This window comes from Nomascus leucogenys, chromosome 18, assembly GCF_006542625.1.
Source record: "Nomascus leucogenys isolate Asia chromosome 18, Asia_NLE_v1, whole genome shotgun sequence".
Classification (NCBI taxonomy): domain Eukaryota; kingdom Metazoa; phylum Chordata; class Mammalia; order Primates; family Hylobatidae; genus Nomascus; species Nomascus leucogenys.
Window position 1 is genome coordinate 61,523,756 of NC_044398.1, and position 22,776 is coordinate 61,546,531.

General features: G+C 38.7%; 1 protein-coding gene across 1 annotated transcript in view; it reads right to left on the reverse strand.

The window, feature by feature from the left end:
- ZGRF1 (zinc finger GRF-type containing 1) overlaps nt 1-22,776 on the reverse strand; it is a 101,000-nt gene that overhangs the window by 61,390 nt on the left and 16,834 nt on the right. The window contains exons 6-9 of the mRNA XM_030798254.1: nt 20,367-22,614; nt 13,477-13,541; nt 10,351-10,401; nt 6,970-7,053 (exon numbers count right to left, since the gene is read on the reverse strand). Coding sequence (XP_030654114.1) covers nt 6,970-7,053; nt 10,351-10,401; nt 13,477-13,541; nt 20,367-22,614 — 2,448 coding nt within the window. The remainder of the gene's footprint in view (nt 1-6,969; nt 7,054-10,350; nt 10,402-13,476; nt 13,542-20,366; nt 22,615-22,776) is intronic.

Here is a 22,776-nt window from a genome sequence, read left to right on the forward strand (position 1 = left end):
AGCACTAATATACTGGAAAAAATGACAAAGGGTTAATTTTCTTAGTACGTAAAGAACAAAGAGCTCCTACAAATCAAATATACAAATAATACATAGAGAACCTCTATATCAAAACTGTAAAACATTACTGGAAGATATTGCAGCAGATTGAAATAGAGGGAAATATTTTTATAATATTGAAAATTTATCAATAACATATTATAAAAATGTTAATTCTCCCTAAAATTGACATGCGCAATGAAATTTCATCCAAATTCCCAGCTTGTGTGTATGTGTGAAAACCATTAAGCTAGTTCTAAACATATATGCAAATGTAAAAAAATGAGAAGAATAAGGTGGGAAGATTTAAAGATATGTAGAAAGCACATAGGCCAGCCACTGTGGCTCACACCTATAGTCCCAGCACTTTGGAAGACCAAGGTGAGAGGACTGCTTGAGTCAGGAGTTTGAGACCAGCCTGGCAATATAGCAAGACCCTGTGTCTAAAAAAAAAAAAAAAAATTAGCCAGGCATGGTGGTGTGTGCCTACAGTCTCAGCTACTCGGGAGGCTGTGGAGGGAGGATCACTTGAGCCCAGGAGTTTGAAGCTGCAATGAGCCTGTATAATGCCACTGCACTCCAGCCTGGGTGACACAGTGAGATTCTGTTTAAAAAAAAAGGAAGAAAGAAAGAAAACACATACTTTGTGACTTCTGAAATTGCAGACCAAAAAATCAGAAGAGAAACTAATAAGAGACCCTTAATATATGGACCCTTGATTCATGGCAAAGGAATAAAGAAAAGATAGCTTTTTCAATAAATGGTGCTGGGTCAACTGGATATTCATATGGAGAAAACATGTAACTTTACATAAAATGTATTCAATACATAAAAATCAATTACAGGTAAACTGCAGATCAAAATGTGAAATGTTAATTAATAAAGCTTGTACAAGATAATATGAGCGAATATCTTCATGATCTTGAGGTAGAGAAATATTTTTTTTTCTTTGATACAGGATCTCACTCTGTCACCCAGTGTGGTGGCATGATCATGGCTCAAGGCAGCCTCAATCTCCCAGGCTCAAGCGATCCTCCTACCTCAGCCTGCTGGGTAGCTGGGACTAGAGGCACACATCATGACACCTACCTAATTTTTAAATTTTTTTTTGTAGGGACAGAGTCTCACTATGTTGCCCAGGCTGGTCTTGAATTCCTTGCCTTAAGTGATCCTCCTGCTTCAGGCTCCCAAAGCGCTGGGATTACAGGTGTGAGTCACCTTGTCGTCCAGAGAAAGATTTCTTAAACAAGATACAAAAGCACTAATCGTAAAGGAAACAACAAATAAATTACATTAAAAATGATAAACTAGGGCCAGGTGTGGTGGATCACTCCTGTAATCCCAGTACTTTGGGAGGCCGAGGCAATCGGATCACGAGGTCAGGAGTTCGAGACCTGCCTGGCCAACATGGTGAAACCCCGTCTCTACTAAAAATACAAAAATTAGCTGGCGTGGTGGTGGGCACCTGTAATCCCACCTACTTGGGAGGCTGAGGCAGGAGAATCACTTGAACCCAGGAGGTGGAGTGTTGGGAAAAAGCTGAGTGTTGGGAAGGAAACTGAGGTAGGGCTTGCATGACTGACATAATGTCCTCTGGAATGTGTGTAGACTTGCTGGCTCCTTGCTTCTAGCCCTCCTAGGCTCCTATTCCCATTATCTCAAGTAGCAGAACATGTTCCTTATAAATGCTAAACCATCACAGCTGTAGATCATGTGCCTGCCCTTTTGAACTCCACATTCTCACCAACTGTTTCTCTGTTGGATTACCAATAAATAGCGTGGGCTCCCAGAGATTGGGGCCTTCGCAGCCTCCATGATCAGGATGGCCACCTGGTCCCAGCTTTACTTCTCAAACTGTCTTTTTCTCAATCCTTTGACTCCGCCAGACTCCGTCACCCCTACAACCTGGTGTTGGGTCTGATCACCCCAACAGCAGAGGTTGCAGTGAGCCAAAGTCACGCCACTGCACTCCAGCCTGGGCAACAGAGCAAGACTCCATCTCAAAAAAAAAAAAAAAAAGATGAACTAGGCCAGACGTGGTTGTTCACATCTATAATCCCAACACTTTGGGAGGCTGAGGTAGGAAGATTGTTTGAGCCCAGGAGTTCAAAACCAGCAGCAACCTGGTGAAACAACATCTCTTAAAAAACTTTTAAAAATTAGCTGGGCAGCCGGGAGTAGTGGCTCATGCCTGTAATCCCAGCACTTTGGGAGGCCGAGGCAGGTAGATCAATTGAGGCTAAGAGTTTGAGAACAACCTGGCCAACATAGCAAATTGTTAAGCTAGTTCTAAATGTATATGCAACCATACTAAAAATACAAAAAATCAGCCAGGCATAGTGGCGCATGCCTGTAATCCCAGCTATTCGGGAGGCTGAGGCAGGAGAATTGCTTGAACCCAGGAGGCAGAGGTTGCAGTGAGCTGAGATCACACCACTGCACTCCAGACTGGGTGACAGAGCAAGACCTTGTCTAAAAAAAAAAAATTAGCTGGGCATAGTGGTGGGCACATGTAGTCCCAGCTACTTGAGAGTCTGAGGCAGGAGGATTGCTTGAGTCCAAGAAGTTGAGGCTGCAGTGAGCCATGTTCATGCACTGCACTCCAGCCTGGGTGACAGAGTTAAGACTCTGTCTCAAAAAACAACAAAAAAAGAAAAATTTTTGATTCATCAAAGATACCATTAAGACTGAAAAGGTAAGTAAGGGTCAGGAAAGATATTTGCAAAGCATACAACTGACAATTGAGTAGGTATCCAAATTATATAAAGAATTCCAGAAAATTTTTTAAACGATAAGCACGTCAATTAAAAAATGAGGAAGAGGCCAGGCATGGTGGCTCACGCCTGTCATCCCAGCACTTTGGGAGGACGAGGCAGGCAGATCACCAGAGGTCGGGAGTTCGAGACCAGCCTGACCAACATGGAGAAACCCCATCTCTATTAAAAATACAAATGAGCTGGGCGCGGTGGCGCATGCCTGTAATCCCAGCTACTCGGGAGGCTGAGGCAGAAGAATCGCTTGAACCCAGGAGGCAGAGGTTGCAGTGAGCCGAGATCACGCCATTGCACTCCAGTCTCAAAAAAACGGAGCAAAACTCCATCCCAAAAAAAAAAAGGAAGAAAGCTGAACAGGCACTACATCAAAGAGGATAAAGAGATGGCCAATAGGCATACAAAAAAGGCCCCAACCTCACTATCAGGCAAGAAAATGCAAATTAAAACTACAACTGAAGTACCAATATATACCCACCAGAATAGCTAAAATTGAAAACCAAAAACAGTCAGCATCAAGTGTTGGTAAAGATGTAGAGTGATGGGCACTCTGATACACTCCTAACGGAAATGTAAATTATAAAAACCACTTTGGAAACCAGTTTGGCATTATGTACTAAAAGTAAATATATCCTATCCAGTGACTCAATGATGCTACTCCTAGGTAATATAACCAACAGAAGTATATCACGCATGTGCGTATATGTACATGTTCATGATGGTACTTGAATGTTCACAGCAGCAGTATCTGTAATAGTCCCTTAACACAAATAACACAAACATATGAAGAATGGATAAATTGGAATATATTTATGCAACAGAATACTACACCAGCAATTAAAATGAATAAATTATAGCCACAGGCAACAACATAAATGAATTTCAAAATTGCAATATTAAACAAAAGAGGGCAGACACAAAGAATACACTGTGTATGATTCTATTTATATAACGTTTTAAAAGCAAAACTAATAGATGGTTATAAGTCAAGACAGCGGATATCTTAGGGAAAAGTGAAAAGGGTAGTGATTGAAAAGGGGCAGAAGGAGACCTTCTGGGATGCTGATAATGCTCTATTTGTTAAAGGTGGAGGTTATATGAGTATGCTTTGTGGTGATTTACTTATTTCATATACGTATTATGCTATTTTTTCTTTATTTCTTCTAACATGTATTATGCTTTGACAAAAAGGGAAATTTAAAAAAAATCTCTTTGATGAAGACTGTTTCAAATACATGCTTATCATTCTCACCTCATGACCTCTATTTTCATCCCCAGAAATCTGTCTTTGGTAGCATCTAGAGGTACTCAGTGTCATATTTAAAGAGAGAAGGGAAATATCAGAAGAAAAAAAATCTATTAGATGTTAAACAGGTGAGTATTTTCTCTGTATAATCTACCTGTTTGCTTTTGTCACGAATTTACGGTCTTCTCTGAAGTGAAAAGTAATCTGTTAAACTCCCAATCTTAAAAAGGTAATACATCTTTCAAGTAAAATACTTTCATTATTTAGTTTTAAGATATTATGCTTCTTGTCAATTTACTGTACTCATTTTTAACTTATAACTGTACAAACAACTGTACTATTTTCACAAAATGTAGTATTAACATAAAGAAAATGATTTGGCAAAATGCAACTATAAAAATATTTTTACCTGCAAGAAGTCAATCTGCATACACGTGCTAGGTAACTCTGGTGTCTCTGTCATAAAGTTTTCATACTCAGTGCTATCTTGAGATAACTGACTGCATCCTAGCTGTGAGCTGTGTCCTCTGACCATTACACCACTAGTAGCTGATCCTTTTACTTGATGTCCTTGAAACTCAACAGGCTACAGGTAAATTATTAAAAATAAGAACTCCATAACTATATGTTGACATATATATTCACAAAGTAAACACACAGAATATAATACATAATTCAGCTTTTTATTACAGGAACTATTGTAAATAACTACCAGGAACTAATACTGAAAACTGGGAAATTCTCCTATTATCCTAAAACATACGTTACAGGTAACAAATTCAAAGTGCATCGATTTAACTGCATTTAAGTTCAACATTAAAAAGTATGATTTAGGCTGGGCATGGTGGCTCACGTCTGTAATTCCTGCACTTTGGGAGGCCGAGGCGGGTGGATCACTTGAGGTCAGGAGTTCAAGATCAGCCTGACCAACATGGTGAAACCCCATCTCTACTAAAAATATAAAAAATTAGCCAGGTGTGATGGTGTACACCTGTAATCTTAGCTACTCGGGAGGCTGAGGCCAGAGAATGGCTTGAACCAAGGAGTTGGAGGTTGCAGTGAGCCGAGATTACGCCACTGCACTCCAGCCTGGGTGACACAGAGAGACTCCATCTCAAAAAAAAAAAAAAAAGTAGGATTTATAGCCAATGAGGGGGAAAAAATGGATAAGTATAATTTTATTACAAGCATAAAGATGAGTATAATAATAATAGCTAATTAAACTAGAAATATTTAGTTGCTTCTCAATGCTTCCACTATATAATACACAACTATGCATTACATACAATACTATATATTATAGACTTACAACTTCATACTTCAATGAAGTTTTTCCTTATTTCTGTACTAATTGTACTGTAAGCCCCTTGTGAGCAGAGATGTTTTGCTTCATCTAGGTACCACCTATATTTAACACAGTACTTGGTATACAGGAAGCAACCAATAAATAGCCAGTAACGGAAAGGGAAGAATGAGAAAGAATGCAAACAGTATTTCTCTTTACTTAGGGGTTTTGTAAAATATCAGGCTCAACTGCAGGATGGGTGGTGGACTCTCTGCCTCTCAGTAGAAAGATGTGATATCCTACTGCTCTGAGAGCAAAGGCCTAAGAGTGTGATTCCAATGTAGACATGTTCCTTAGAGAGGCTCTTTCACTCAATCTGTTTTCAGGCTTCAAATTGCTTTCTCTGCTGCCCCCTGGAGGGCCCTAGGATTTTTTACTCCATATAAAGTAAAGCCTACCCAAAATGTGGAAAAATAAGACTGTAACAGAGTCAAAGGAATGTAGGTAAAGGATTAATTCATTTGACAAATGACAGTAATATATAATTTGAATATACTCCTATTCAAAAATGAAGAACTGTAAATCACTCATTTGAAAGAAAAATCTAATTTAAATGCCCCTTTAATAGGACTTTGGTGGAAAATATTCTTCTGAATTTAAAAATAAACATTGCAATAAAAATGTGTCTCAACTGTTAAAGATTCTATATATTTCTGCTTCTGCTTTGTCTGATGGGTAATGTATACTCCCCACAAGGAAACAGGTACATTGCCTCCCCCCCTCCCTTTTTTTTTTTTTTTTGAGACAGAGTTTCCTTCTGTCACCCAGGCTGGAGCGCAGTGGCACAATGTTGGCTCGCTGCAACCTCCACCTCCCAGGTTCAAGTGATTCTCATGCCTCAGCCTCCAGAGTAGCTGGGACTACAGGTGTGTACCACCACACCCAGCTAGTTTTTGTATTTTTAGTAGAGATGGGGTTTTGCCATGTTGACCAGGCTGGTCTCGAACTCCTGGCCTCAAGTGATCCACCCACCTTGGCCTCCCAAAGTACTGGGATTACAGGCATGAGTCACCATGCCTGGCCAAAATAGGTACCTTGCCTTCTATGCTGCCATGTAGCTCTCTTCCAGAGGTGTGTTGAGTTTTAGGAGTAGAACTGCTATTTACAAAACCCATCCATTTTTATGCTGTTGTCTTTGTTAATTTTTGATATAGAATAGGTAGCACTACTTAGATGCTGGTTACATATACTTCTATATACTCAGAAGTATAAGTGGTAGAATAGACTACAATAAGTTAAAGGGTAGAAAGATACTCATTTTATTCCCCACAGAGTATTCGTTAATTTTACTCTACATGGCTTTGTATCCAACCCCTAGTGTATCCTATGTATGGAAGGATAATGTAAATACTGTATTATTAGCTCATTAGTAGTACAGAGAAAGTTTAAGACCAAAAAGGGGGGCAGGAGTCATTAAATAGTTTTTCTTGTTCTTAAAACCAGACTCATTTATTATGCTACTAACCTTCTGCCTGTGAAAACTCTGATACTTTAAAAAAAAAAACAAAAAAAAAACAGAAAAGAAAATATAGTTGGTTAAAGAAATCGATGTTCTTCACAAAGTTTACCTTAGGGTCACAGGTTTTTCTCTCTATTTGTTTAGGAATAACAGCTAGAAAAGCAGTCTCTTCTTTACTTCCCAAGGAAGAGAACTAGGATAAAATATGAATAAGTTACCTAGTTAGCTAGAATAGTTTCACAGGTGGTTCATGATTTTGATGGAAAAATAATTGCAAAACTTAAGTTTGCCCTGTGAAAACACACTTGCCATCTCTATCTTGCTTCTCTCTACACACACATACAAGCTAGCTCTCCCTGGCAAAGGGGCACTTTGGCAGGTAAGTCACTATGCTAATTAATTTGAAAACTTAGCATATTAGAAAATTCTGATTCTAAATTTTTAATTAAATCTTTGAACACTAGAAAAAAATGCCAGGTATAACGGTGCAGTGGCTTACGCCTTTAATCCTAGCACGTTGGGAGGACGAGGCGGGTGGATCACCTCAGGTCGGGAGTTCGAGACCAGCCTGACCAACATGGAGAAACCCCATCTCTACTAAAAATACAAAATTAGCCGGGCGTGGTGGCACATGCCTGTAATCCCAGCTACTCAGGAGGCTGAGGCAGGAGAATTGCTTGAACCCTGGAGGCAGAGATTGTGGTGAGCTGAATCACGCCATTGCACTCCAGCCTGGCCAACAAAAGCAAAACTCTGTCCCAAAAAAAAAAAAAAGAAAAAGAAAAAAATGCCAGGTACATAATAAATCACCTTTCAAACCTAATACTATGTTAATGCAAATCATCTATTTTAAAATTAGTAAGAAATGAAGAAAAATTGAAAAGGTGTAATTGACTATTTGAAGAATGAATCATCTCCTAGCAATCACAAAACACAATACTGACAACAGCAACAAGTCATTTTTAGTTCCTCAAGTAACATACAAAATAACCATAATTTTTCATGACTTGGATAGGCACAGAAAATGAATTCAACTACAAAAGTAATTGTTTAAATGTTTAACAAATATGAAAAAAAAACACTTCCCCAATAGACCAAAGAGGTAAAGTAGTATATTTCTTCAAATAATGGTCACTTTAATAACACTTAAGTATAAGCACAACTGCCAACCAAGTAGCTCTTAAAAATATTCAACCTATATTTTAGAATTAGAATTTTCTTTTCTTTCTTTATTTTTTTTTTTTAGAGACAGGGTCTTGCTCTGTCACCCAGGCTGGAGTGCAGTGGCGCAATCGTTGTTCACTGCAGCCTTGACCCCTGGGATCAAGTAATCCTCCTGCTTCAACCTCTTGAGTAACTGGGACTACAGGCATGTGCCACCATGCCACCTAATTATTTTTATTTAAAAAAATTTTTTTAGAGCTGGAGTCTCACTGTGTTGCCCACACTGATCTCAAACTCCTGGCCTCAAATGATAGTCCTGTCTTGGCTTCCCAAAGTGTTGGGATTACCAGTGTGAGCCATTGTGCCAAGCCAGAATTACAATTTTCTAATATACGGTTTTCAAAATTAATTAGCATACTACCTTCTCTGCTAGAATAGCTCTTTTGCAATATGTAGTTAATTATACTTTTAAAAATGAGGCAGAAGTGGCATTAAGGGTATCTTCAGAGAACACGCTGTTTTGAAAGTTCCTTCTACCACCAACATACATAAAGAGGTTGTTTCAGAGAGTTGTAGTAAGAAGAGCCATTATAGGCCAGGCACATGCCTATAATCCCAGCACTTTGGGAGGTGGAGGTGGGAGGATTGCTTGAGGCCAGGAGTTCGAGACCAGCCTGAACAATGTAGTCAGACTCCATCTCTACAAAATAAAAAAATAAAAAATAATTATCCAGCCATAGTACTGTGCACCTGTGGTCCCAGCTACTTGGGAGGCTGAAGCAGGAGGATGGCTTGAGCGCTGGAGGTCAAGGCTGCAGTGAACTGTGACTGTGCCACTGCACTCTAGTCTGGGTGACAGAGTAAGAACCTGTCTGAAAAAAGAAAAAAACAAAGAGCCCTTACAAAAATACAAACGTACTCCTATCTTAAAGCTAAAAACAGATTTCCATAATTTTTATTGCAAAAGACTATTAAGACCTTTTCATTACTGTGGGATGACAGCATATTTTTACTGTCTTGTTAATAAGAGGGGGATCACACTATGTCATATTATGTGGTCCAGGCTGGACTCTATCTCCTCAGCTCAAACGATCTTCCTGCCTCAGTCTCCTGAGTAACTGAGATCACAGGCACAGGCCACTGCTCCTGGCTTCAACAGACTTTTTAAAAATATGTGATATTTAAGTGGCAACTCATTCTAAGGGAAAAAATAGTGATAGTGTTTATCTGTAGTTTATACTCTGTGATACCTGTCCTTAAAAAATTTTAAACCTAGGCCGGAGGTGGTGGCTCATGCCTGTAATCCCAGCACTTTGGGAGGCCGAGGCAGGCGGATCGCCTGAGGTCGGGAGTTCGAGATCAGCCTGACCAACATGGAGAAACCCCATCTCTACTAAAAAAAATACAAAATTAGCCAGGCGTGGTAGTGCATGCCTGTCATCCCAGCTACTCAGGAGGCTGAGGGAGGAGAATTGCTTGAACCCGGGAGACGGAGGTTGCGGTGAGCCGAGATCACACCATTGCCCTCCAGCCTGGGAGACAAGAGTGAAACTCCATCTCAAAAAACAACAATAAAAAAATTTAAACCTTATTTTTTCAAGTGAAAAAAAAAGACAAAAATGTGATCATTTGTAAGATAAATTTTGTAGTTGCCAATTGTTTATAATTTTATATGCATAATCTTGTTACATAAGAATGAAAAATGGCAAATAGCCATAATACAGGTGTTTTCTTTTTATTTTGTTCTGTTTTAGGCAACAGAGCTGTAGGGATAATTGTCAATGACTCATGGGTTTGGTAATGTTTGCAAGTTTGCAAAACTAACTTCATGGTAAAAAATTTGTTATTTAACCAAATTATATTGATCATATAGTACATTTATACTAAATGAATATCACTACAAATGATTTCAAAAACTGACAATATATAATACAAACTTAAATTTATTTATAAACTTAAAATTACATGCCATACCTATATATACAAATATAATTTGGCTAATTTTTTTTTTTTTTTTTTGAGATGGAGTCTTGCTCTGTCGCCCAGGCTGGAGTACAGTGGCATTATCTCGGCTCACTGCAAGCTCTGCCTCCTGGGTTCACGCCATTCTCCTGCCTCAGCCTCCCAAGTAGCTGGGACTACAGGTACCTGCCACCACGCCCAGATAATTTTTTGTAGTTTTGATAGAGATGGGGTTTCACCATGTTAGCCAGGATGGTCTCAATCTCCTGACCTCGTGATCCACCCGCCTCAGCCTCCCAAAGTGCTGGGATTACAGGCATGAGCCACCGTGCTCAGTGGCTACTTTATATTTTAAATAACTTACCTGCACAGACTGAAGTGGTTCACTTAGTTCAACTTCATCTTCTTTTAGTATCTTAGGAATAGAATATTAATTTTAGATAAACTAATAGGCAATAATAATTTAGAAAACAAAAATATAAATTTCTATTAGACTTAAGAAATACTAGGGCTGGGCGTGGTGGCTCATGCCTGTAATCCCAGCACTTTGGGAGGCCAAGGTGGGTGGATCACCTGGGGTAAGGAGTTCGAGACCAGCCTGGCCAACATGGTGAAACCCTGTCTCTACTAACAATACAAAAATTAGCCAGGTGTGGTGGCACACCCCAGCTACTCAGGAGGCTGAGGCAGGAGAATTGCTTGAACCCAGGAGGAGGAGGTTGCAGTGGGCCAAGATGGTGCCACTGCACTCCAGTCTGGGCAACAAGAGCAAGACTCTGTCTCAAAAAGAAAAAAAAAAGAAATACGAGAATACCATCACTAATATGAAATAAAAACTGGCCAGGCATTGTGACTCACACCTGTAATCCCAACACTTTGGAGGCTGGGGTTGAAGGATTGCTTGAGCCCATGAGTTTGAGACCAGCTGGGGAACATAGTGAAACCACATCTCTACAAAAAATATAAGTTAGTTAGGTGTGGTGGCATGCACCTGTAGTCCCAGCTACTCAGGAGGCTGAGGCAGGAGAATCACTTGAGCCCAGGAGGTCAAGGCTGCAGGAGCCAATCACGCTACTGCAGTCTAGCCCGGGCAACAAAGCAATAACATGTCTCAGAAAAAAATACATACATAAAAAGTAAAATCCCGATAAAACAGTATCGTCACTTAGGAAGAATTTAAAAAGCTCGCAACGGTACTAGTAAAAATGAAGTAAAATAAATATTCTAATTGTAAAACATTAAAATTTTTATATTTGAAAATATCATGGCCAGGCACGGAGGCTCATGCCTATAATCCCAGCACTTTGGGAGGCCAAGGTGGGTGGATTACCTGAGGTCAGGAGTTCGAGACCAGCCTGGTAAACAAGGCGAAACCCCGTCTCTACCAAAAATACAAAAATTAGCCACGCATGGTGGCGTGCGCCTATGGTCCCAGCTACCCAGGAGGCTAAGGCAGGAGAATTGCTTGAACCCAGGAGGCGGAGGTTGCAGTGAGCCGAGATCATGCCACTGCACTCCAGCCTGGGCAATAGAGCAAGACTCCGTCTCAAAAAAAAGAAAGAAAAGAAAATATCAAGAACCCAAGAAAGAAAGTTGTTCCTAGCCTTCCAAATAATTACTTCTACTTCTGGAATCAAATCTAAAGAAAAAACTTAAAATGCAAACAATGATTTATGTGTAAAAACATTTATTAAAGTGTTACTTATAATAGCAAAATGCTGGAAATTATTTAAATGACCAAAACAGAGAACTGTTTGTCCAAAGCACAAGATAGCCATCAGATGGATGGTAAATAACTTTTAAAAGGTATGTTTAAGAAGAATTATTAATAATGTAAGATAATACGACGATATTAAGGGGAAAGGATATAAAACTATATACATCAATCTAACCATTTTTTTTAACTGGACACACAAAAAAATCTAGAAACATTAATAAATATTCTGAGAGGTAGAGTAGGTTTTATTTTTTTCTTCACTGTTTTCTAAATTTAGAAAAAAAAAACCAAGATTATTAAAAGGGGAAAAAAAGGACCAGTAACATAGAGAATAAAGTAAGACATAAAATGGAGGCAAGTGAGGCCGAGCCTGGTGGCTCGTGCCTGTAATCCCAGCACTTTGGGAGCCTGAGGCGGGTGGATCACTTGAGGTCAGGAGTTGGAGACCAGCCTGGCCAACATGGTGAAACTCCAGCTCTACTAAAAATACAAAAATTAGCTGGGTGTGGTGGCACGCACCTATAATCCCAGCTACTTAGGAGGCTGGGGCAGGAGAATCACTTGAACCTGGGAGATGGAGGCTGCAGTGAGCCAAGATCGTGCCACTGCACTCCAGCCTGGGCGAAAGAGAGAGACTCCATCTCAAAATAAATAAAAACAAAAATAAAATGGAGGCAAGTGAAACATTCTACTTGCTTTTGCTCCAAACATGTCTGTAGAAAGACCAGTGCCATATAATGAAAGAACTGACCCTCCAAAAGTGCTAACAGCATCCCCATTGAGTGAGAAACACTCATCTAGATGATTTATCCTAGAATTTCAATTCATCTTAATAAGAACTATTATTTTTTATATAACTACCATGGTTCCCAAACTCTGCAACAAGGTACTCTGAGGTGGCACAATGAACTCACAGGAGCTCCACAAGGTGTTTTATATGTAGGGTAACAGTGTCACCTGACATCTGTCTGACACCTAATGAACTACTAACTCCAGGTCTGTTTCTACATCAAATCTTGCTACATTTCTTTCAATGACATTGCGCCTTTGTGAAGCTGGGTTCTGAGAAACTGCTGTGATAAAAAGCAATTATCATGAGAAAATCAATGTGTAACAAGAAATAAGGTGGTGTTACCTAATCTATTCCAAGGTTTGAGAAGTTGTATGGTGCCCAACAGAGGTACACATTCCATTAGTAACTGTGGGGTTTTGTTTTTTCTTTTCTTTTTTTTTGAGATGGAGTCTCAATCTTGTTGCCCAGGCTGGAGTGCCATGGCGTGATCTCGGCTCACTGCAACCTCCGCCTCCCGGGTTCAAGCGATTCTCCTGCCTCAGCCTCCCAAGTAGCTGAGATTACAGGTGCATGCCACCATGCCTGGCTAATTTTTGTATTTTTAGTAGAGATGGGGTTTTACCACATTGACCAGGCTGGTCTCGAACTCCTGACCTCAGGTGATCTGCCTGCCTCAGCCTCCCAAAGTGCTGGGATTACAGGTGTGAGCCTCCATGCCCAGACATGTAACTGTGTTTTTTAACAAACAAAATGCTTACAAAGTTACTAGGAAATACGTGAGTTGCTTAATACTATTAACTACATAATAAATGAAACTGTTAGGTATTTCTTTTGGCTGAGGAAAGCAATGAAAAATTACTGAGATACAGGAGGAGTCATGAACCAAGATAGCTTGGGACTGTATTACTGTAATTCTATTACAAATTATAGAACATTCTTATCAAAATAAAAAAACATACTCTTAGAAAAAAAACCTGTACCTGTTGAGAATCCTTGTGCAGATGAGGAGACTTTGGTGAAATTACTGTAATAAATGGTTTCCTCACTGTAATGGAGAAAAGAAATAATCATATCATTGTTATATATAGCAGTACTCTAAAATTTAACTTATTCCTAAAACCGAAACAAGGAATATAACTTAAATTTTAAGATCAGACAATCTTAGTAATTGTTCAATCTGGAATGTAGCACTTGAGGATTCACTGTACTGTTCTCTGTTTAGATTAAAACATTTTTATGATAAAAATTTAAAAATATTTATAATGAAAGCCTTTTTGTTTACTTTCTAAGTCAATGGTAGGAGTGTTTCCTTGTACTCCTTTTTTACACTAAGTAAAAAATAAATACTAACCCAATAGTTAATAACCTATACTAAAAATGCTAAAAATGAAGTACTGGAGAACTGTTAGGAACAAGAAAGTCAAGACTCCCAGTATACTGTTGCTATGTACAAACATAGAAAAGAAAAACAGAGTCGGGCATGGTGGCTCATGCCTGTAATCCCAGCACTTCAGGAGGCCAAGGCAGGCAGATCACTTGAGGCCAGGATTTCAAGACCAGCCTGGCCAACATGGTGAGACCTTGTCTCTACTAAAAATACAAAAATCAACCCGACATGGTGGTGCACAACTGTAATCCCAGCTACTCAGGAAGCCGAGGCAGGAGAATCACTTGAACTTGGGCGGTGGAGGTTGCAGTGAGCAAAGATCATGCCACTGCACTCCAGCCTGGGTGACAGTGAGATCATGTCTCAAACAAAAGAAAAAAAAACAGCACTTCATACTATTTCTAGTCTATCTTTCCATTTTTACTATGGCTTAAGAAAAAAATTCTATATTCTAAAAAATTCACTCAACAATTATTTTCCAAGTGCAGTGTGCCAGGCACTAGCGAAATGGCAGTGAACAAGACAAAAAAAAATTCCTTGAAAAAAGAGAGACACAAAAGACAAACGAATAACTAAACCAGATAAATTCAGATTATGATACAAAAGGGTATCTCATTGAACAGTGATATGATACAGAATGATTTTTAATACAGGAATTAGGAAAAGTTTCTCATGGGAAGTAACATTTAAGTTGAGATGAAGAAAAAACTCAGCTATGACAAGGGTAAAAGTGTTCGGGTAAAAGGCTGAATACAAAACGGCAGAAAAGTTGGCAAGCCTGCAGGATGGAAAGGAGTGCAGGGTGGCTAGTTTTGCCACCTTATCAGGTATCCATTTAAAAATAGAAATTCTTTTTCTTAAAAAAAAAATACATATTCAATAATCTCTTCTCTTCTAAAATCACAAAAAGACTAATTTTAAAGTAAAAATCATAGCTATAACTAGTGTAAACTTCATTTTTAGGCAATTGCTATTTATGATTTCATTATTTTCCTGCTAAAATTCAGAATAAAATAAAATAAAAAATAATTTTGGAACTTGACATTTCTAACAAGTTTTTTAAAAACACTGGATGAAAACTGATGTTTTCCTTTACTACCTTTGCTCCAGAAAAACATTCTAAATTAACATTTCTAAGCTATATACAATTATCTCACAAAAAATTTAGAGTTTTAACACTTTCACACATTCTAAACTGGTGGCAAAATTTATTCTTCTCTAATTTTGCTTTAAACTTCATAAAAGTATGTTATACTCTAGTGATTCAATCTTCTCAAACTGTCTCAAGCAACCAACTTAATCCTTTTTAGAGAAATATATTTGTATCAAAAAAGCGAATTTAGTCGATCATTACTCATGGATTCTGCCTACTCCCTAAAGTTTATTTGTAACCCCAAATCAGTATTTGCTATACTTTCATGGTCACTTGCAGACATACTTAGAACAGCAAAAAACGAATTGCCTGAAGCGCGTGTTCTCAAGGTAACACTCTGGCTTCTTGTTTTAGCTTATGTTGTAAACAAGTATCTTTTTCATGGTTGTTTAGTGCCACATTTTTCATTTTTGTGCTATTTATTGGTAATTTCACTACTTAAAATGTCCCCAAAGACGCCAGGTGCAGTGGCTCACACCTATAATCCCAGCACTTCAGGAGGCCGAGGTGTACAGATCACCTGAGGTCAGTTCAAACCAGCCTGGCCAACATAGCGAAACCCCGTCGCTAATAAAAAAACAAAAATTAGCTGGGTGTGGTGGCACGTGCCTGTTACTCCCAGCTATTTGGGAGGCTGAAGTGGGAGAATTGCTTAAACCCAGGAGGCGGAGGTTGCAGTGAGCCAAGATCGTGCCACTGCACTCCAGCCTGGGCAACAGAGCGAGATTCTGTGTCAAAAAAAAAAAAAAAAAAAAAAGTCTCCTAAGAATAGTGCTGTCTAGTGTTCCCAAGGGCAAGAAGACTGTGATATTCCTTATGAGGAAAGTGCATATGTTAGGTACATTTTTTATAGGTAAGAATTATATTGCTGTTGGCTATGCGTTCAATGTTAATGAATCAACAATATATATTAAATAAGGTTCTTTAAGCAGAAACATACATAAAACAAGGTTATGTATTCATAAATTAATGAAAATGTTCTGACCACAGGCTTGCAGGAACCTAACCCTGTATTTCCCATAGGAGCAAGGTTTACTATTTACTAATTATGTTTGCAGTGACTTCACAGAACTACTGCAAATAATCAGAATCAACTGTAATTTTCTTTCCAACTTGATGAGAGAAACCAGTGGTTTCCCAAAACTAATTTTTTTTTTTTTTTGAGATGGAGTCTTGCTCTGTCACCCAGGCTAAAGTGCAGTGACACAATCTCTATTCACTGCAACTTCCGCCTCACGGGTTCAAGCTATTCTCCTGCCTCAGCCTCCCCAGTAGCTTAGATTACAGGTCCCCACCACCACACCCAACTAATTTTTTATATATTTTATTAGAGATGGGGTTTCACCATGTTGGCCAGGCTAATCTTGAACTCCTGACCTCTGGTGATCCGCCCACCTCGGCCTCCCAAAGTGCTGGGATTACAGGCATGAGCCACCGTGCCTGGCTACTTACTTTTAATATTTTAGAAAATAAACTAACAATTATCTTCAAACTACATTTCAAAGAATCATTTTAGTAGGTACAATAAGTTATTTATATTTTTCTCAGGAATCACATGAGATACTCAAATAAAAGTTCAATTTTACCTTTTGAAAGTAGTGCATTGCTCATTTACATTCAAATGTATACATTATTTACTACTATATTCCTTAAAATACAATGCTGTTGCCAGTGTACCATAAGGAAAGTCAAAAGATCAATGACATACTAAAAGAAAACATTTACAACATATATCATAAAGGGCTAATATCTCTAAATTAAGAATTAAAAAGCCAACATCCATTAAAAAGCTGGACAAAAGGGTAGATAGAAAAGATAGTTCATGGAAAATATACACAAATTATGTTTAAACATATGAAAAGATGCTCAATTTCACCTGCAGTAGTAAAAACACAAATTTAAAATACACAGAAAAGGTGTATTTAAAGGAGTTCGAGACCAGCTTGACCAACATGGTGAAACCCCATCTCTACTAAAAATACACTATTAGCCAGGTGTGGTGGACACACCTGTAATCCCAGCTACTTGGGAGGCTGAGGCAGGAGAATCACTTGAACCTGGGAGGCGGAGTTTGCAGTGAGCCGAGATCACGTCACTGCACTTCAGCCTGGACAACAAGAGCAAAACTCCGTCTCAAAATAAAAACAAACAAATAAATAAAATAAAATACACTGAAAAGCCATTTCTCATCTATTAGATTGGCAAAAATTCAAAAGCTGGGCAATAAACTATTGGCAAGGCAGTGGAGAAACACCCAGTCTCATATATTACTGATGAGAATGAGAAATGATTAATTCCTATAAAGAGAACTTTGAAGTATCTGTAAAACTACCCATCTATTACCCATGTACCTAGCAATCCTAATTTTAGAAGTTTGCCCTGAAGACACATCTCCAAATGTAAAAAAAAAAAAAAAAAAAAAAAAATCCAGGCCAGGCATGGTGGCTCACATCTGTAATCCCAGCACTTTGGGAGGCCAAGGCAGGTATATCATCTGAGCTCAGGAGTTCGAGGCCAGCCTGGACAACATGGTGAAACCCCATCTCTACCAAAAATACAAAAAATTAGATGGGTATGGTGGCGTGCACCTGTAATCCCAGCTACTAGGGAGGTTGAGGTGAGAAAGATTACTTTAGTCTGGGAGGTGGAGGTTCAGTGAGCTAAGATCATGCTACTGCACTCCAGCCTGAGTGACAGAGACCCTATCTCCAAAAAAAAAAAAAAAAACTATACTTATACAGATATAGATAAGTATAAATATAAATTGAGGTTGAGGTTATTCATTTTCCCATTTGTAAGAGTAAAACATTGGGCATAATATTTTACTATTAGGAGACTAGTTGAATAAATAATAGTGCATCCACATGGCAGATTATAGAGCTATAAACAAATAAAATGAAGATGATTCCTATGAAGTGATATGAAGTAACTTCCAGGATTTTTTTTTTTTTTTTTTTTTGAGAGAAGTCTCGCTCTTGTCCCCCAGGTTTGAGTGCAATGGCTTGATCTCGGCTCACTGCAACCTCCGCTTCCGGGGTTCAAACGTTTCTCCTGCCTCTGCCTCCCAAGTAGCTGGGATTAAGGTGCCTGCCACCACGCCTGGCTAATTTTTGTATTTTTTAGTACAGATGGAGTTTCACCATGTTGGCCAGGCTGGTCTCGAACTCCTGACCTCAGGTGATCCGCCCGCCTCAGCCTCCCAAAGTGCTGGGATTACAGACGTGAGCCACCGTGCCAGGCCCCAGGATATATTTTTAAGTGAAAAATGCAAGGTGTTAAACCATATAAATTTGGTATTTTATTGAATATGGGGAAATAAGAATTTCTATATGGGGATATTTATTTTTACAAAAAGAACCATAAGTATATTGGTTGCCTAGAGCAGGTGGGTAGGAATGGGACAGAAAGTACAGGAAAGGAATCTGAGTATGTTTCTATATAGCTTTGACTTTTAAACTCAGTTAATATTTTACACTGTCAGAAATAAAAATAAATTGGGCCAGGTGCAGTGGCTCATGCCTATAATCCCATCACTTTGCAGGGGCCAAGGCAGGCAGATCTCCTGAGGTCAGAAGTTTGAGACCAGCCTGGCCAACATGGCAAACCCCGTCTCTACTAAAAATCAAAAAATTAGCAGGGTGTGGTGGTGCGTACCTGTAGTCTCTGCTACTCGAGAGGCTGAGGCAGGAGAATCACTTGAACCCAAGAGGCGGAGGTTGCAGTGAGCCAAGATCACACTACTGTACTCCAGCCCGTGCAACAGAGCAAGGCTCCATCTCAAAAAGTAAAATCTATCAATCAATCAGTCAATAGGGATGGACAAAAATAGCCCTCACACAGACTATAAACAATGAACTTAACTCCATTTATATAAAATAACATAAATCATGCTAAGGAAAAAGTAACCCAATTTTTGAACTAGTATTCTAACTCTATACACTCAACAGAATATATTCTGAAAACAAAAACTGCAAAGGATTTGTGAACTTTATAAATTTGTAAAGGTTTCTTACTAGCAGTAATATTGATATAACAATTTGGAAGCTATCTGGTATTGCAGATTTGAGAAGGTATACTGATACTGGGAGCCAGGATCCTTTCATATTGTGAGAGTATAGAAACACAATTATGGGGCTGGGTGCAGTGGCTCACGCCTGTAATCCCAGCACTTTGGGAGGCCGAGGCAGGTGGATCTCCTGAGGTCAGGAGTTCAAGAACAACCTGGCCAACACGGTGAAACCCTATCTCTACTAAAAACACACAAAAAAATTAGCTGTGCATGGTGGCAGGTGCCTGTAATTCCAGCTACTGGGGAGGCTGAGGCAGGAGAATCACTTGAACCCGTGAGGCGGAGCTTGCAGTGAGCCGAGATCGTGCCACTGCACTCCAGCCTGGGAGACAGAGCGAGACTCCGTCTCAAAAAACAAAAGAAAAAGAAATACAATTATGGGCCAGGAGTGGTGGCTCACGCCTGTAATCCCAACACTTTGGGACGCCGAGGTGGGCGGATCACGAGGTCAGGAGTTCAAGACCAGCCTGGCCAACATAGTGAAACCCCGTCTCTACTAAAAATACAAAACAATTAGCTGGGTGTGGTGGTGGGCGCCTGTAATTCCAGCTACTCAGGAGACTGAGGCAGAAGAATCGCTTGAACCCAGGAGGTGGAGGTTGCAGTGAGCCGAGATCGTGCCATTGCACTCCAGCCTGGGCAACAAGAGTGAAACTGTCTTAAAAAAAAAAAAAAGAAAGACACAATTATGGAACGGAGGAAAAAGAACTCTGTGGTATAGGATTGGAATTAGCAGTATCAATATGAACTCACTTTTTAAAAAAAATTATTCCCTAGTACCTGTCCAAAAATGAATAAGAATAGATTTAATTAGCTAAGCATGGTGGTGCATGCCTGTAAACCCAACTACTTGGAAGGCAGAGGCTGCACTGAGTCACTCCAGCCTAGGTGACAGAGTGAGACTGTCTCCAAAAAAAAAAAAAATAGATTGACATATACACACACATACGTACATATATATGAACATTTTTTGACATATATTCACTTAAATGTGCCAAGATATGCTTATATACGCATAGTTTATGGAAGGATGTTCTAGAAGAAAACTGTAGCTAATTCTGAAGGGTAGACTAAGGGATGTGGTTGGATGGGAACTTTTCATTGCTACTATTCTCTATTAATATTGGTTTTACCAAGTACATGTGTTACCTATTTAAACACTATGTAATTCTTTAATGTAGCACCCAGAGCTAATATCTTCTTTCTTTATAGCTCAAAGACCTATAAAGAAAACAATCCAAAATAGACATGCAATTCTAACCTTCAGGACTGCTATCTGGCTCATAGGTCTGTTGAGTTCCTTGCTGAAAGACAGTATTTTTCTTTTTCAATATTTCCAAGCTGTCTAAAGCAGTACTGTGTTCAGACAGTGACTTTAAAATAGAAATGGTATTTACTAATCCAGAAAGTTCTGAAGAATTTCTAGGATTCCAGTATTGTTTGCCTTCTCTGGCAGTTTCAACCTTAACATGGTCAGGGGGTGGACTTCTAATCTTTCCCAAATCTTCAGGTTCAGATATATGTGCTTCTGTGTCTTTGGAAATAAGATGGTTTTTTCCCAGTGGGTAAAACAAAGAATTGGAAGTGTGGGTATTTGATTTATCAAGTGCAATACATTCATAGTGATTCTGATTGGTATTTAATAGTTGGACACTGTTGTCACTACTAGAAGTTGAGGGTAAAATATGTTCATCATTTTTGTCTAAGTCACTTCCCAAAATAAAAGGCTGAGGTTGAGCATCTTCTGAAAATAGATTACTGTTCTCAGCAATCTGATTTTGATTATGAGGAATATGTAAATTCATGTTTATACCTTTAGATTTATTCGGGGGTAAAGCAAAATCACAGTTAATTCTGACTTCTTGAATAGGTTTATTAGCATCTTCTTTATTATCTATGTATACAGCATCAGTCCACTTGAAAGATTCAAAATTGCTCAATGTGTCACTATACTCCTCTATTTCTTTTCCCATGTTTTCAGCTTTACAAATTCCCATGTCAAAACCCACATAAGTTTTATCACAAAACTGTGATGGCAGAGTCTCTTTAACAGGAAATGTCACTGTAGGTTTGTCACTAACAGATGTTAAGAATGGCAAATGTTCACCCTCAATCTCTTCACAGTTTATATTCTCAGACCTCTTTTGAAAACATGAATTGCTATCATTAACCAAAATGTCCTTTACCCAACTCTCTGAATCCTGGGAAATTTTGTTGTTTTCCTGTGATTCCTCCTCAGTGTCACTGGTCTCAAAATTGTTCAGATTAAAAGTTACCTCCAAAAATGGTTGTGTTACATTACTCAGAGATTCATGAATAGTATTAAGACTTTCATTATCCATTTTACTTTCAGAAATCATGTCTGTAATATCATCAGAGATCCTAGAATTATTACTAGATTCAATTTGGAGATGTTTCAGTTCTGGCAGAGATGACTCCGATTGTTCATACTCCTTTTCCGGTGTTCCACATGTATTTATCTCCTGAGCATTTTCTTTCATGAGAACTGATCCTTTAAAGTACCCCTTGTCATTTTGATTAAAAGGTATTTTATTATCTTCTTGAATGTCAGATTCTGATAATGTACCATCATTTTCTGCACTGCTACAAGTAACCTGTAAGCTGTTGCTTTCATTAAATGAAGGAATTTCTAATTTTACTTCCTGATTCCAGGATTGATCATTACCGACTGACTTGTCTACATTATACTTTTTCCCCTCTTCAGCACATGTTTCAAAGAACTGTATATTTTTTTGTAATGAAAGGTCTTTCAAATTAGAATTTATATCATCTTCCTGGGCCTTGGGTTTCCTTTCTGTATCATTCCCATCCACAGTAGAAGAATGTATAGGTGAACTCTGTGAGGATAAATACATGGCCCACCGGCTTTTATTTCTCATGGTATTTTCTGATTGATGCTGGTAGTATAAATTTTCTGTGCTCTTCATCTCAGCACACTTTTCCTGTTGAATTAGGTACTTTGGTTTAGTAGCAATTTTTAAACTTCCTTGTGGTTGTTTTTGAGGAAAATGCTCTGTCATCTCAGAATTTAGTTCCTCACATGAACTAGATGATTCAGACTTCAGAAGAGCTAATATCTGTGCTTTGCTTCTGATGTTTTGTGAAACTCCTGAATAGTGAGATGCCAAACTATCTCTTTTCACAGGCTCATTGGTCAGTAAAGAGTCTGAAAGCTTATTTCCAGAATTGACAGGAGAGCAAAAATAATTTTCTTCACACAGCACTCCTGGGTTAATCTGGAAGGATGGAGAAAAAGCTGAAGAAAAATCCATGGCGTTTCTCTCTCTGTTCTTGTAAGCCACAATGTTCTCAGGGTCTGCCAGTATATTATTTGTATCTTTCTTGCCAACAGTAGGAAACAAAGGAGGCATGCTGTAGAATGGAGAAAAAATAGTAGGGCCAGTTTTCTTAGCCTCATGTGATGCAGCTGATTCACCACTTTCCGTAATAACCATTTTCTTTGGAACCTGACGTGGTCCTTGAAAACCCTGAAAATATTAAAATAAATGTTAGCTGTACCATTACCCATTAAGAAAATGTGAAATGAACTGGCTAAGAAAAAAAAAAGGAAAAGGATTGTTTCTGGTTTGCCTAAGGTAAAGTAATAATTCAGATTTAAAGTTTGTTAAAGTACATTCATTTGCAATAAG